The following is a 16,944-nucleotide window of genomic DNA, read 5'->3' on the forward strand; positions in this document are numbered from 1 at the left end:
GTCCTTTCTGACTCCCAGGACTGTCCTGATGGTCAGGGAGCCTCTCTCAGCCGGCTCCGCCAGCCAGGCCTTGGGCAGCCCCTGATTCCCAAGGAGGACCTCCGGGCTCCCTGGCCCTTCTTGTTCTCCATCCTCGGCCACCTGAGCCTTGGGACCTCAGCTGGAGACACCCAGGACTTGGCAGAGCCTCCCTCTGTCTCTGCACAGCTTCTTCCTGTGGCGCTGACTCTCCAAGTGTCCCTCTTTCCCAGGGACTGTCCAGGATTTACAAAAGCCGTCTCAGTTCCTGATTTGACTCCAGAATGTCCCACTTTTCCTTAGGACGTCCCTATTTTCATCAGAGAAATGTTGGAGGGTATGGAATTATGGGACCCCTGAGCCAAGGAGCAAAGTAACTATACAGCCTTTACAAGACGTGGGAAGGCAGCCCTGTATAGGGAAGTTGTTTAGTGTTTAATGTTTTATTATGTTTTTATATATGTTGAAAGCAGCCCAGAGTGGCCTGGGGCAACCCAGTCAGATGGGCGGAGTATAAATATAATAATAATAATAATAATAATAATAATAATAATAATAATAATAATAGGACGTCCGTATTTCCAAAAGTAAAATGTTGGAGGGTATGCAATCAGCCGAGATGGAAACACACAAGGGAGAGTAGTGTTTGTGTGGGAGGAGGAGGAGGAGGAGGAAGAGGCATGAAGGCATATTTGGGCCCTTTCTTGGAGTACTGGCCCAACTTGTTGGTGTGCAAATGTGGAGCCCTATGTTATAGGAAAAACCTGCTCCTTTTCCTCTATGGGGTATCCAAGAGCCCGTATAGAGTCCTTAAGTGGGTTCTCTATTGTTAGGAGAAAATAACCGAGGCAAACCAGAGTATATTGAGAAGCAAAGCAGCTAGTAAGCCTGATCTTTATTCAACAGTTGCAACAGGGTCCTCACTCACCACATGCAGGGAGGAGGAACCCAGAACAATGGTGTGCAAGCCCTTCTAGAGACTTTTGAAATTGCCCACCTTGTAGCTCAGTAAGATCCCTTTTAAAAAGAAGAGACACGAGAATCTGATTAAACTTAATGTAAAAGTAGTTTATTCACAGATTAATTCAGGTTCACTGATAGATCCCTGAAGGCAGGCTTAGGTTACATAACTATATACAGTATATATACATAGAATCATAGAGTTGGAAGAGACCACAAGGGCCATCCAGTCCAACCCCCTGCCGAGCAGGAAACACCACCAAAGCATTCTTGACATATGCCTGTCAAGCCTCTGCTTAAAGACCTCCAAAGAAGGAGACTCCACCACACTTCTTGGCAGCAAATTCTACTGTCGAACAGCTCTTACTGTCAGGAAGTTCTTCCTAATGTTTAGGTGGAATCTTCTTTCTTGTAGTTTGAACTGTTATGACATGACAGTTGACATGAACTGTCCCATAAGGGAATTAGTCCCAAGTGACTCCGACTGAGCAGTCACTTCTCCTAACACCATAGCTGCCAAGTTCGGATCGTAAAGATCCGGGATCGGCAGCACGCGCATGACCGGAAGTTGCGTGACGCAACTTCCGGTGGCGCTTCGCCCTTCTATGGGCACCAGAAAATGGCGGCGCCAGCGCCGGAAGTCGCTTCCGCGCATGACCGGAAACACGTAAAAGTGACTTCCGACGCCGGCGCCGCCATTTTCTGATGCCCATAGAAGGGCAAACCGCAACCGGAAGTCGCGTCACGCAACTTCCGGTCATGCGCGGATGCGACTTCCGGCGCCGGCGCCGCCATTTTCTGATGCCCATAGAAGGGCAAAGCGGCACCAGAAAAATGGCCGCCGGGAAGAAGCAAATTAAAGGGACAATGCCGGGATTTTCTGCCAAACGGGAGACCGCCGGGAAAGGGTAAGAAAAAAGGGGTTTTCCTGGCGGATACGGGATACTTGGCAGCTATGCCTAACACACAGGAATGCAAAATGGAGAAGAAGAAAAACAGAACAACATGGGGGAACGCTTGTTCCTCTGCCCAGAATAGGCCACACCCACATCAAGTCACATGCAGTGGAAGTCTGTCCCAGCTCAGGAGGAAACAGGAGGTTTTCTCTTGAGTGGTACAAAACATCCCCTAACATGTCCACTGTAGGAATGTTGTACATGACTGCTATAAGTTTCACATCCCACAAAGACCACCCCCAAAACATCATACATACTGTACCTCACAGAAGGAATCCAGTTTGCCAGGATATCTGTCACTGATTGCTTTACATTTATATTCTTTTGTGATGGTAAATTCCTTAATACCTGATTGCTTTACATGGGTAGCCTTTTTTAAATATATATTTCAAGGCTTTTATATGTTATTTTCTCTCTTATGGTTTTATCTGCAAAATGCCTAATAAAGGTTTGATAAGTAGTAAAATAAACTTATTTATTTTTTGCAAGTATTTACAAAAAGTTGCCATAAACAAACCAAAAATATAATAGTAAATAATAATAAAAAATTATCACAACCTAACAAAAAATACAATAAATAATAAATCTTTGCTTAATCAAAAAGCAATTTACATGATCTCACCAACCACCCCCTCCACCCACCTTTTTTTGTTTTCCAGCCAGTCTTATATTGCGCCTTTTTACTCTTCCTTTACTCACATGTATACCTATATCCTCACTGTCCCTTTTAATATTCATTGGTTTGGGCCTTCATAGATCTGTTCTCGACAAAGCTTGCTATATAATCTTTCAATTTCCCCCCATCTTTATCCTTTTCTCATTTATTCCTTTAATCTCTGCTGTTTTTGTTGCCAAATTATAATATGATATCATTTTTACTTGCCCATCCTCTTTGCTTGGTAGCAGCTTCTGTGAGTGAAGTGAAGGGCTGTTTCTCAGAAGAGGAAACCCTGGGAGAGACTAGGGTTCAAATACCTCCTTACTCAGCTATGAAGCCAACTGGGTGAGCTGGGACCAGGTTGTAGGGATTAAATGAGAAGGCGAGAACTATGTATGTCATCTTGAGCTTCTTGGAGAAAAAGATGGGATATAAATTCAGACAGTCTTGTTTTTGCTGACTGTATAGAGCTTCTCCATCTTTGGCTGCAGAGAATATAATCAATCTGATTTCGATGCTGCCCATCTGGTGATGTCCATGTGGAGAGTCATCTCTCGTGTTGTTGGAAAGAGTGTTTGTGATGAACCGCTTGTTCTCTTGACAGAACTCTATTAGCCTTTGCCCTGCTTCGTTTTGAACTCCAAGGCCAAACTTGCCAGTTGTTCCTTTTATCTCTTGACTCCCTACTTTAGCATTCCAATCCCCTATAATGAGAAGAGCATCCTTCTTTGGTGTCATTTCTAGAAGGTGTTGTAAGTCTTCATAGAATTGGTCAATTTCAGTTTCTTCAACACTGGTAGTTGGTGCATAAACTTGGATTACTGCGATGTATCGAGATCATTCTGTCATTTTTGAGATTGCATCCCAGTACAGCTTTTTGTTGACTATGAGAAGGCCACTCCATTTCTTCTATGGGAGTCTTGCCCACAGAATCAGGGGATGGCTTGAACTGTTATAGTCACCCCTATCAGAATTAACTTGGTATCTGGAGTGTTGGTAGGCTGCAGGAGCCCTGCATTCTGAAGCTCTAAGTTAAGAACAGAACCGGAACCTTTTAAATTGACAGTTATAGCCTGTCGATGGCTTAAAGAAGGATCCTCATCCTTTAATTCTCCCAAATTAGAGGTGTTAAAACCAAGTAAAAAGAGAGAAGCTATAAAGTCTTGAGGGAGAAGGCTCTGGTTTACCAAAAGCAAGTGGCATTTTAGGGCATATTGTGCAGCAAGGAACTTGTTTGCCACCTTTGACATGCCCAACCTGAGTTCTCAAAGGTCCTGAGAACATTCCTAGGACTTTGCTGGATTTGGCAAGAATTGGATACCAGAAATGAGGGGAGAAGCAATACATCACAACACATTAACCAAAAAGGGTTCCTGGATTGAATATGGACTATAGAAATGAGAAAAGGCTTTGAAGAGTCTTTGAAGACATCCCTAGCTGAACCACCAGCGCTGGCATTGCCCAGTCCGTTTATATCCTGCAGACCGTATGTGAATGAAGTGAAGGCTGTGAGATCGGGAGTGTTGATACAGAGAGGAGAATCCCATTGGAGGACAGTGGAGAATCTGGATTCTGTGGCCCAATGATGGCCAACATGCAGCAGCAGCATTTGTCCTCCCTGTGCAGGAGGCTCAGAAGGTGACTATGGGAGCTGATGTTGGAGATTATATTTTGCATGGAGTGCCTTGGATTCTCAGCACCAAAGGAAAAGCTTCTTCATCCTACTTACCAGTTCAGGTATGAGTTTTCCCTCCTGACTAACCCAAATCTGACTTTGAAAGCGTTAACTCCTTGAACCCAGCTACCTTGTGTCATTTCCTTTTTCGGATCCAGGAGAACCCCATGATCATCTCTTTGCTATGTATCAGAAAGCTATTATCAGGATGTTCCTTTTAGAGATGCAGATGAAGACATGTTTGTGGATGAACCCAGCTTCATGGCCAAAGGAAGGAGATATTCAAGATTCGCTGTGGTTACGGCAAAGGTAATCCTTACACAAGAAGGACTGCTCTCTCATTTTTCAGCACAAGAGGTTGAACTGATGGAATTGACTAGGACTCTCCATATCTATAAAGATTCTACTTATGCTTTTGGAACAGTGCAAGCCCAGGGCCTTTTGTGAAAGGAGAGAAGTTTCATTACTGCAGATGGACATCAAATAATAATAATAATAATAATAATAATAATAATAATAATAATAATATATTATTTATACCCCGCCCATCTGGCCGGGTCTCCCCAGCCACTCTGGGCGGCTTACAACAGAAAAATAAAACACTAATATATTAAACATTAAAAGCCTCCCTGAACAGGGCTGCCAACAGATCTCAACTACTTGCTCTCCTAGATGCCCTCTTGTTCCCTGTGATGCGTGTTGGATCCATGGAAGAGCAACAGACCCAAGCTAGGAGAAGAAATACGATGGATGAGAAACCTCTAAGGAAGTGGCAAGAATGCTATCTTATGGGTAACGTGCAACATTTTCACCAAGGACTGACCCCAACCACAGCATACTGAAGAAAACATGATCTGAACTCGAGAATAAGGAACCTTGAAACCAAATATGGGTGATGGACTTTTGATGGTAAATCTTGAAGGAATTTCATCAACAAGGAAGGACACATGAATGCAGTGAGAGAATTGGGAGAATTAGTTTCTAGAATAGGCACGTTACTTTTGAACACTGAAGCCACAACACATGAGAAGATGTGAGTCCAGGAGTGAAATATATACATTTTGAGTAAGATGCCATTTTCTATTGTATTCCTCAAGATCTTATAAGTTATGTTAGTTTGTTGCTTTGCTAAACAGCTTTCATTAGGCATGTGTTGAATGCAGTTGTTTTTGTAATGTATGCCAAATTAAATATGCAGGAGGGTGAAGATAGTCTTTTAGAAAGGAAGCTCTTAAAAGTCTTGAGGGGGTTCTGCCTCTAAGAAGTCTGACCCCCTTTCTTTCGGGAGCCAGGAGTGAATCTGGAACATGTATCCCAGGGAAGAACAGCATAGATTTAGGCAACAGTTTGTAGGCTCCATTGCTCTTCCCCCACCGCAGCAGCAGTCTTCTTTTCCCAACGAGATTCCCCCCCCCTTCTTCACAGGAGCCTCCTCCCAGCACACCCTCCAAATCTGCCTTCCCATAGGCAGCCTTGGATTCAGCCCTTTGTTTCCAGCAGGGGCTGTGAAGTGCTGAAGGGACAGCAAGACCAGATTTTCTATGAGTTCTATGAGTTTTTCATGAGTTCCCATAGCCTGGATCTTGTCTCGGCCACTGGAGGTTGCAGGTGAGATGTATTTGGAGAGAACTGATAAGGAAGTGGGGCAGGATGGTGAAAAGGGACGGTTGTGAACATCCCCACCTCTGAGCGGCAGACAACTCCAGGGGTTCCTGCGCTTAGCCTGGGTTCAGTTTCCTTGGAATGAAGACTGGGCTGTCTTTGGGATATTAGGCTTTGCTTGCCCATAGATGCTAGGATGGGTCCAGCTCAGAGCAAGACAATCTCCTGCCTCTCCAGATTCCAGCATCCTCCCATCTCACCAGACACATTCCCTGCCACCAGCCTCTATGTCTCCATCTTGGGGATGACAGGGCATCCCTCCAGGGAAATGTGTAGAGATTTCCCTTACGAGCTGACTTTTCACAAACCAAAAGACTCACTTCTCTTTTTAACAAAAATATTATTTATTCATTTTTTACAAAGTGAATATTTTACACATTTTAACATAAACCATAAGATCCATATTTATCATTTAAAAATATTTTTAATAAAAGAATTAGAATTACAAAGACATAAAGTGATACAAAGGGGGGAAGTGAGGAGGAAAAGGACAAAGATGCTTATAAAAAAGAAGGAACAAAAATAATATGCTCCCTATTTTGCCTATACTATTCTATACATCCATTCTAACCTATCTATCTTCCTAAAAAAAGTCCTGCTTGCTGTTTTACGTCCTGAAAGAGTCAATAAAAAGTGTCCAATCCACAAATTCACTTCCAGGTGGAGGGTCGATGTTGCTCATGTCGTCTTCAGGGCGGCTCCTTTCCCAGCTGATGACATTCTTGCGGGGGTCTTCTTTTCTCCGGACGTCTCCTCCCAGGCTCCAGCAGATAGACCGCCATTTCCCATCGTGGATTTGTTGCATGCAGGAAAAAGAGAAGAGAGATTCTGTTAGAAAGGGTACTAAATCTCATGAATATCAGACCCTCTTGTTGCTGCCCCCCCCCCAACAATAATGAATAAACAAAGAATTGGAAGTAAGTTGCTGCTGGGGGGTTGCCTGCCCCGCCCCCCACTCGAGAGGATGAAAGAGTCCTGCAAGGAACCGGACCCTGGGCTTACAACAGCGACTGGGGGAGCTCCATAGAGCCTGCCTGTCCTGGGGGCGGGACCCCCAACAAAGGGCAAACAACAAAGGAAAAGTTGTCCCTTTGGGGGCAACACTTAGGGGGCGAGACCAGATTGTGGGCCAGCCCCCTTGTGATTACATTACTGTTTTAACAAGGATGGGGCTTTAAATTGGGTGGGTGCTGTTTGATTTGCAGGGTGGGGTTGTTTTAAATGGTTGTTAAATGTGATATGTTGATTTAGATTTTGGATTTGTGGGCTGGGGTGTTGTTTTGGGGCTTTTGTATTAGTCTTGTGGCTATTTTTATTACGTCTTTATTATTTTAATTTATGTTATGTTCTGATATTTTTATTATGATTTTTGCACACCTATTATTCTTATTATGGATTTTGTGCTTTGTATGCTGGAACTTGGTGTTGTGAACCATACTGAGATTCAAAATCAATCAGTGAAATAAACCCTCAACAATCAAAAACGACATCAACAAGAAACACAACAACAACAAAAAGATTTCCTACCGCTATGTATTGGGGGGGGGGTCGTGAGGGCAGCACCACTCCTCTTGGTCAATCCTGGTGGCGTTGATGTTCCTGGCGCTGGTCCAGACTGGATACCGTGGAGAGCAGAAGATGGTATCTCTGCAGCACAACTCTGATGTTCATGTTCCCTTGGCCTGGCGCGACTGCGGATGTTCTGTCAGGAGGAGAAAGGGGTCTTTTTTTAAGAAACATCACCTCCAAATAGCCCACCAGACATCCAAATAGCCCACCAGATGCCTCACTCACCTGGCATGCAGCTCAGGAAGTCCCGCGGGTAAGGTTCCCTGTGAACACAATGGAGCAGCCTCCTCACAAGGCGCTGGACCCTGCCTTTCTGCCGATGTTTACAGGCCCGCTGCATGATGTTCAGGCAGCTCCTCCCTGTCCGCCTGAGCCCTTCTTCCTCGTGCTGCTGCATCTCTTCCAGCCCTGAGTGGCAAGAGAGAAAGGTTGAGCAAGGAATCAGCTTTTCACAAGGCAAAAACTTCCAAAGCACCCCCACCAGAACCTGCCTTCCCCTAAAGCCCTTTCTCAGCAGAAGCATCCCTCCCTGCTCTCTGTACGTCTCACTTACATGTGCCGTAGGATGCCATGTCTTGACTGTCTATGAAACTGGCATCCCGGAAAGCCAGATGACCTAGCGAGACAGGGCAAGAAAAGGGACGTCATCGGCAGCTCGGCAGGAGGACAGGTATGCTAGAGCCTCCACCCTTGCGGAGCACTCAGAGCAAGATCTGGGCGCAGATGGAGACCTACCTAGCAGGTGGCCTGGGGACATGCCCATCCTCACTGCCAGCATTAGCAAGACGTTTCTGTCCATCCCTACCAGGGAAGGACGTTGTTTGACTTACCCAGAAGCAGAGCTGCCACCCTGGAGACTGCTGGCAGCCTGTTGGCAGACGGCTTCATACATGTCAAGGCAGCACTCCGAAGGATGTTCTTGCTGAAAGTCTTGCTCTGTCGGCAAAGACAAAGGCGAAGGGGCATCAGAGAGGCTTGAGAGCGCGGCAGAAGAATCCGTCACCCCCAAAGACATCCCTGGGCAAATCTGCCAATGAAGCAGAGTGACCTTACCAGATGCTTGGCAGCCTGGTGGAGAGCAAAGTGGAGGCTAAATTTGTTGGGATGTGCCCACCACTTCACTTGTGGGGCTAGATGGGAAAGAGCCCTCCTTGCGGCCTGCAATACAAGAAGAGAAGATCCTTACAAATTGCAGTACATAGTCTTGGAAGCTCTTGAGAACAATCCCTCCCTCCTACTGCATAAGTCCACCTGCTTGGCCCTCACCTTGGCCACCTCGTCCTCGTCTTCGAGGTGAAGGAGGACGACGACCAGTGGAACACCTTCCTGAAGCCAGAACATCTGTGCTGCATGCCAGTCTAAACACCACCCTTCCTCTTCCAAAGCATTCCTCCTCCACCCTGTGTGATGTCATGTGTTCCCTAATACTCACATGGGCAGCCAGACCGCAGTAGGTTGCCGCCAGCATCTTCAGCTCTTCCTCTCCCAGCTCCCTGGAGAGGTAAGCTTGGTGTACCAGCTCTATCAACTCGGGGAAGACATCAGCTTCTGCATCAGGGAGGAAATCCAGCAGCGACAGCCGCAGAAGCGAAGGGTCCTACACAAAAGAGAGAATCTTTTGAAAGGTCTGAAAGGCCCCACGCTGTTTCTTTGAGAACAGGCCCTTCAGCATTCTGTCAGCAAAAGAGTGCTGGACCATGATTCGAATCGAAATCTGTGCCCCTCCCCCCTCCCTCTGACCATCACTTGCCATGTCAGAGTCCAGAAGCAGGGATATCCCTCTGACACTGAGCTTCCGGACTTGCAGGTGGTCATGTTTCAGCCAGGTGAGGAGCTGCTCCAGTGTATCCTCACAGGGATAGACCTGCAGACGGCAGCTGAGCAGCTAAAGAGGGCCAAAGAGAAAGAAACTCTTCAGTGATGAGAGGTTGAGGCAGGTTCTCCTTTTATCCACCACCTGGAGTTCTGCACAGAGCAAAGCCACTGAAGTGAATGGACCAAAGTTTGTCATGTACATCAAATCCAATGGGTCTACTCAGAGGAGCACTAAAACAGGCAACAGTCCTTAGGCTCAAAGTAGCCTTGACATAAGCCACAGAATATGGAAGGTAAACGCAGCTGCAATGTCCAAATTCTGATGGAGGCTGCTTGGGGAACCAAGGACATGCAAGGAGCCAAAGAACACAAAGCCCAACACTCGGCAGAAACCAACCCAGGGCCTCCTTGCTGCACCCATTTCCTCCCGCGTCAGTCCCCCTCACCTCGATGTAGATAGCTGCCGCTACTTGTGGCATTCCGGCAAACTCCTGGTCCTCGAGAGCAGCGGTGATGTTTTCTACCATGGGAGGGATCCACCAGTGTCGCTTTCCGACAGCTCTGAAATGAAGAACCAGATCTGGGTAAGGAAGGGAAATACACTGCAGGAAGCAAACAGGGGCACAGTCCGATCCCGTGCCATAAACTCCGTTTGCCAGACCATTGGGGAAGGTCACTGTGTTCTTCCTCTTACCTCACCATGGCAGCCAACCCCTGGCTGAAATTCTCCCGGCAGAAAAGTTGGTCAACAATGGCCGCCTCTACTTGTTCTCCAGTGGTGCCGAGAAGGAGGTGCAGAACTTCCTTAGCCCCTCTGTAACCAAAGCAAGGCCAGTTTTATCAGGAGGGTCATTGCCAACCACTCAAATTCCTTCCCCATCCTTGCTCCCTAGCAGCAGCCTGAAAGAGAGCCTCCCTTGGAAAACCAAGCTGGACTGGCAACCCCCCCCCCCCCGAGGTTGAAGGGAAAAGGACTCCATTGGCCCCTTTGCAACACACTACTCACCCGAGGAATTCCTGGTCATAATGGAAGTTGACAACCATCCCCAGGAGAGCGATCAGCAGCTGCGGGAAGTTCCGGCGCACAGCTGCCTTATATACCTCCATCCTGAGGATGGTGTGCAACAAGCTGGTGAGATGTTGCTGGAAGAGAGAGAGGTGCAAGTTACTTTCCCTGCTTTTCTGCAGAATACAGAAACCCCTTGATATTACCCTGGGAAGAAGGAAGCCAGAAAGCAGGTGGTTCGTCCTTACCACTTGGGTGGCAGATTCTGCCAAGGGGCTTTGGTAAAGCTGCTCGGCCATGAGATGGAGCAGTTGTTCTTGGTCGGCCGATGCCAAAACCTCCTTCCATACTCTCTCGCAGTCTCTGTGAATGCAAAAACAAGATCAATGGTCAGATTCAAGTCTTCTCCTTGCTGCCATGCCACACAGAGAGGAAATGGCAGCAAGGGCCATTTCTGAGCAAGCTCTGCATCTTGCCAACCTTTCCCTTAGCACAGTAGAACCTGGAGGGCTCCATACCTGAAGGGAAACTGGAGGAGGTATGCAACCACTTTCGCCAGGTGTTGGTGTGGCATGATGGACAGAGCAAAGGCGGCCATGTTTCTGCCCTGCACTGTAGGCCCCTGGGTGATCTTATAGAAGGCCTCCAGCAGCACCTCCACCTGTCAGAGAAAAGGAGAGGGTTGCTGGGAGAGTACAAGGAAGCGGGGCTGTCTGCAGGCGGATCCCTCCATCTCTCATAGAAAGAGGGGCCCTTGACCTGTGCCACCACAGCCATCTTCCTTCAAAGGTACCACTCAGGGTCCTTGGGAGTTTTGGACCAAGGCAGCTCCAGGGCGCCAGTTGCCCTATCCATTCTTGGCCAAGAGAAGAAGCTTGCCAGTCTGCTCCCAGGTGGAGGAGGATTCCCCATTGCTGGACCCATGTTTCTCAGGACCCTTGGCTGAGGTTCTTGTCCTGACATTGCCAGGCCTCTCTAAACAAACATGTGTCCTGGCCACCCAATGGCATGAGGTTGCCTCCCCTACAGCAAAGTGGAGAATCTTCTTCTCTCCTACCTTTGCAGACACCTTACCTCCACTTTTGTGCCGCTAAACTGCTTGATGAACTCTTGCAGCAAGTGGGAGATGTCCAAGGGGTTGAAGCTGCTCTCGACAACCAGGTCACTGGCCAGGAAGCACATGGCCTCCAAGAGCTGCTGCGCAGGAAGATAGGCACCAAAGACCTGAATGAAGCAAGAGAGGAAGGTCAGAGCTGCCCACAGGGCAGGGCTGGGGAGCATAAAGCCCAGGTGCTGTCTCTGCGGAACCCAGAACATGTGGCTTGAGAGACCGCTCTGCCTTGTGTGACAGTGACTTACCCTGGCAAGAGAGTAACAATCATTCACGAACAATTCAGGAACCGGTCCTCTGGTGGATTGGAGGACCTTCTGAGCTCGAAGGATGAGGGTTTGGTCCCACGATGTTCGTGCCAGTGTCTCTGCAAAGGAAAGCCAAAGGGTTAGTTCGGGCCTTGCTCATCCCACCCCATGCTGGAATGCATTCCTTCCAGTATTACCTTCTTTGCGCTGCAGGATGGGCAGAAGATGGCAGAGGGCCTCTGCTGCCTGCTGCCTGCACTCCGGGTCTGGATCCAAAGCACACAGACAGGAAATAGCCACCAGTTGGCCAAGGGAGGATGCAGGAAGCGCTACCGATGGCTGAGAAGAGACCCAGAGAAGTGACTGATAAGAGAAGAGACCCATCACCATTTTCCCTATAACATTTTTATTAAATCTTCAAAACATTCCAAAACATTTAGCATCCTATACAGGGGTGTGTGTGTGTGAATAATTTCTTTTTGACTTCCCACCCCTCTTTTCCTGATGTTTGCTTTTTACTTCTTCTTACTCACTGGGGTTTGCTGTACTATGGCCCAGCTCTTTTCTCAAAATTGGTTATGTGCTGTGATGCCTGATTGTCCCTTGGGCCCCTTGCAGGGTGGGCCTGGAAGGGGCAGCCTGAAGGCCTTGTCAGCCCTGCATGGTTGCAATGCTTTCCTTCAGTAACTCACATATTCCTGGATCTTCTGCAGGAGGGCGGAAAGATCTTGGAGCGCCTTCCTTCGGATCTTCCCACTCTTCATCCTGGTGACGACATCCATAAGCCTGGCCTTCAGCTGGTCCTTTCTGAAGCCGTCGGGAGGAGGATCAGCCGTGCCCAGAGAACCTGTGGTTGAGATGCTGAGGGGAGAGAGGAGGAGCACTTTTGTAAAAAGGTTTTATTGCCTCCCATCCTTCAAAGACCCCAAGCACCACCACCATAGAAATGGACCGGGGTGGTGGTGATGGCTTTTGGAAGCAATTGATTACAATGTTTCCCCCTTTTAAAGACACTGTCTTATAACATTTTTTCCTCAAAAAAACACAGGGTGGCTTACTTTTGGTGGGGTGTCTTTTTTTATTTTATTACCGGCACGGTTTTTACAGCTCAGGGCGCTGGCTCAGGGCGCTGCTGGGCTCTCTTGAGTGTTTGGCGCTGCAGCAGCCGCCAGTTCCAGGTGGCGGAGCAGCAGGCGTCCTTGGCCGGGCCAGGCAAGGAAGAAGCAGTGAGCCCAGCGGTGGTGGCAAGCACGGAAGCGGCAGGAACGACGGTGGATGAGAAGGTGGAGTGCGGGGATGCAGCCAGCAAGGCGGGAGCGTGATCAGCTGTTAAGCGGCGCTCTTGGAGCGCCGCTTCACAGCTGATCGCGCTCCTGCAGTGCCGGCCGCATGGAGTGACTATGTGAGGTGGAGGTGCCTGTGGGGGTTGGCTTATTTTCAGGGTATGTCTTGTATTTCTCAAATACTTAAAAACCCTGCCATGGCTTACTTTATGACTACGTATTAAAAAAAGGGGAAACAGGGTACTGTGGGGCGGGGGGGGGCGGTTCGCATAGCATTACCTTGCATAAAGATCCTCCTCATCTTCCAGGCTGATTACTGATATTTCATCCTCGTCAAAATCAATTCCCTGTCCATGAGAAAAGAGAAACAGGAACGTCAGAATGTGAAGAATGGATCAGACCCATTCATGTTTTTGTGTTGACCAGGAAAGCGCAGACGAGGTCGGTTGGGAAACAAACTGAAAATCTCTGTTCCCCATTTCCTTAGAGACCTTATTAATCCATTCATTTAGAGGATTTGTACCCCTCTCTTAGGGACGCGGGTGGCGCTGTGGTCTAAACCACAGAGCCTAGGGCTTGCCGATCAGAAGGTTGGCGGTTCGAATCCCCACGATGGGGTGCGCTCCCGTTGCTCGGTCCCTGCTCCTGCCAACCTAGCAGTTCGAAAGCACGTCAAAGTGCAAGTAGATAAACAGGTACCGCTGTGGCGGGAAGGTAAACAGTGTTTCCATACGCTGCTCTGGTTTGCCAGAAGCGGCTTAGTCATGCTGTAGCAGGGGCCCAAAGGGCCCCAATTAAGGTGATAATGTAAATCCCTATAAATTCTAGAACATGCTTATAATAGTGAATTTTGGGAACTTGTTGCTTTAAGAAACTGATGATCTAGCAAGATGCCGTTCTTTTACCAGAACAGAAGGTCAGCTAACACGCAAATCACAAAGAAGCAATTCATAAACTAGAACACAAATTGTTATATAGTACACGTAACACAGGTTCCCAACACGCATACTATCTCACAATGTAACATCTTATTGAGAATCAAAGGCCTAGCTAGCAATCCTTGGCCTAGTTAGCAATGCTTATTGTGCATGTGTATTAGATTAGGTAATGACATACGTATTAAATATGAAATGAGACAATGATGAATATCATAGCTGCCAAGTTATCCCTTTTTTTCAGGGATTTCCCATTATGCTGAATAGGCTTCCTCGCGAGAAAAGGGGAAACTTGGCAGCTATGTGAATATTAAAATATTAAATGATGTAATGCTTTATGTGATTGGTTAAATCAAAATCCTTTGTCTGAAATGTTATAAATTCCTGCCCGACCTTTGGGCGGGGTTGCAGTATTCCAAAAAGATTCGACTGTAACCTTATTGCTTTGCAATAAACAAAATGGACTCCTAACTCCTCTTGTCTCTTGAGTTTTATTGGCTAACTCAGAAGATAAGCCATTTTTGGCTTACAACAATGCTTGCCACATGACCCAGAAACTGTATGCTGGCTCCCTCGACCAGTAAAGCGAGATAAGCGCCGCAACCCCAGAGTCAGGGGTCCCTTTACCTTGTCCCTCTTTTAAGGCAAAAAGGCTCCAAGGGAGCCTTCCATGATATCAAATGCAAGAAACTGCACTCCCTAATGGTGGTTTCTTTTAAACAATCTGATCAACAAAAACTCAGAGACAAGAGGAGTTAGGAGTCCATTTTGTTTATTGCAAAGCAATAAGGTTACAGTCAAATCCTGTGTGAGTGCTTGGGGGCGGTTGGAGGATGGATGGCGGCTAACAGATTGAGATTGAATCCTGACAAGACAGAAGTACTGTTTGTGGGGGACAGGAGGCGGGCGGGTGTGGAGGACTCCCTGGTCCTGAATGGGGTAACTGTGCCCCTGAAAGACCAGGTGCGCAGCCTGGGAGTCATCTTAGACTCACAGCTGTCCATGGAGGCACAGGTCAACTCTGTGTCCAAGACAGCTGTTTATCAGCTCCATCTGGTACGCAGGCTGAGTCCCTACCTGCCCACTGACTGTCTCTCCAGAGTGGTGCATGCTCTAGTTATCTCTCGCTTGGACTACTGCAATGCGCTCTACGTGGGGCTACCTTTGAAGGTGACCCGGAAACTACAACTAATCCAGAATGTGGCAGCTAGACTGGTGACTGGGAGCGGCCGCCGAGACCACATAACACCGGTCCTGAAAGACCTACATTGGCTCCCAGTACGTTTCCGAGCACAATTCAAAGTGTTGGTGTTGACATTTAAAGCCCTAAACGGCCTCGGTGCGGTATACCTGAAGGAGCGTCTCCACCCCCATCATTCTGCCCGGACACTGAGGTCCAGCACCGAGGGCCTTCTGGCGGTTCCCTCACTACGAGAAGCCAAGTTACAGGGAACCAGGCAGAGGACCTTCTCGGTAGTGGCACCCACCCTGTGGAATGCCCTCCCACTAGAGGTCAAAGAGAACAACAATTACCAGACCTTTAGAAGGCATCTCAAGGCAGCCCTGTTTAGGGAAGCTTTTAATGTTTGATGGATTTCTGTATTTTAGAATTTCTGTTTTGTTGGAAGCCGCCCAGAGTGGCTGGGGGAACCCGGCCAGATGGGCGGGGTATAAATAATAAATTATTATTATTATTATCAACAGAAATACAACACACAAGGAAAGGGGGCAAGGAAGGCAGAGGAAAAGACAACTCACAAGCTCAGGCCTCAGTGTCTAGAATGTTGTCATCTCTCCCACTGAGGCAGCCTGATGAAATGGCTGCCGCCAGATGACAGTTGGGGGAGAGGAGGCCTGAGGGAGCTGGCCTGTCTCAGCAGAGCCCATGGCACTGTTTCTCATCCGTCCTTCCTCCAGGAGCAGAGCTCCGCCAGGCCTCCTGTCTCTCCCTCGCCTGCACCTGGGAGCAGCCCTTTCCTGCAATGGACTCTGTGGACAGGTGGGTAGCAGGGCTCCCTGCCTCAGCTCTGCAGAAAAACCAGCTCCATCCGGCACCCCATTCCCCTCCACTTGGCCAGCCACTCATGCTTTCTTTTCTTCTTCTGTTTTTCCCTTTCCCTTCCAAATTATAGTACAACATAACATCCAGCATGTAGAAATATAAATGACGCCTCTCCCAGATTCACATGAACATAAACCAGAAGGAATCCTCTGTACAAAATAATATTCAATCGACTGTAATATAGGACACTGAATTTTCCTTTTCAGCATTCCTTCTCCCCTTCCAAAAACCTGGGCAAAGCTCAACCCTTTCTTTGATTTTGGATAGCTCTTTGCCAAACTTGGTGATACTATTAATATAGGTTCTAGAGTTAAGTCCACTGGCCATGGCAACCTCCACTTACCTCCAGGGGTCGTGGGGACGCCATCTTCTAATGTAGTGACTGAGCGAAGGTCACTACTGGCCACCTCTGCAAACCTCGAGATGCTGAAGATGCAGGACTGTTCAAACGGTCACAAGTTCCGTTGCTAGGCAGCGGCCCTTGAGAACATGGAATTCCCGGCCTCAGTGCCAATGTTCTAGGAGAGTCCATGTGGCCTAGTGGTTAGAGCAATGTGAATGCCATGCAACTCAAGGGTGATATATATATTCTTCGAAATGTACAGTTTAATACTTTTTATTATTATTTTAATCCTGCTTTGCAGACTCTTGTTGTCTTGTAAAGCAGCTGACATTGATTTAAAAGAAGGTGAGACAAGTCCTGTTCTCAGGTTTAGAAACTCCAAAGACACCCAATGGAAGGGATGTGGAGGAACAAGGCAGAGGAAGAGCCCCTTTCCCAGGGCCCAAGGAGAGGCCTGAGATGGCCCCAGGCAAGTCCTGTCCTGCTGGTGCCACGCTGACCTTCTCCACCCCCAGCTCTTCTTGGACAGAGAGTCAGCCACTGACCCTGTAGGGCTTCATGCCCAACTTCAAGGGGGCTGTGGGGCTCAAGCCCCTCTCAGATTCCCCTGCGGGGCTTATGTGGGCCCCACAGACAGTGCCTG

The 16,944-nt window shown here is 47.9% G+C and overlaps 1 protein-coding gene across 1 annotated transcript; it reads right to left on the reverse strand.

Moving 5' to 3' along the window:
- Nucleotides 1-6,356: 6,356 nt before the first annotated feature.
- LOC132591210 (uncharacterized) lies at nucleotides 6,357-16,325 on the reverse strand. Its single transcript, XM_060268596.1, has 19 exons — nucleotides 16,302-16,325; nucleotides 13,241-13,308; nucleotides 12,371-12,539; nucleotides 11,876-12,017; nucleotides 11,679-11,797; nucleotides 11,394-11,543; nucleotides 10,838-10,980; nucleotides 10,568-10,682; nucleotides 10,320-10,456; nucleotides 10,008-10,127; nucleotides 9,760-9,874; nucleotides 9,249-9,383; nucleotides 8,931-9,095; nucleotides 8,765-8,824; nucleotides 8,552-8,656; nucleotides 8,329-8,434; nucleotides 8,052-8,114; nucleotides 7,724-7,906; nucleotides 6,357-7,631 (listed from the first exon to the last, which is right to left on the reverse strand). The coding sequence occupies exons 1-19, from the start codon at nucleotides 16,323-16,325 to the stop codon at nucleotides 7,597-7,599; spliced, it is 2,154 nt and encodes a 717-aa protein (XP_060124579.1). The 3' UTR covers nucleotides 6,357-7,596.
- Nucleotides 16,326-16,944: the final 619 nt, after the last annotated feature.

The sequence above is a fragment of the Zootoca vivipara genome, chromosome 15 (genome assembly GCF_963506605.1).
Source record: "Zootoca vivipara chromosome 15, rZooViv1.1, whole genome shotgun sequence".
In the NCBI taxonomy this organism is placed as follows: domain Eukaryota; kingdom Metazoa; phylum Chordata; class Lepidosauria; order Squamata; family Lacertidae; genus Zootoca; species Zootoca vivipara.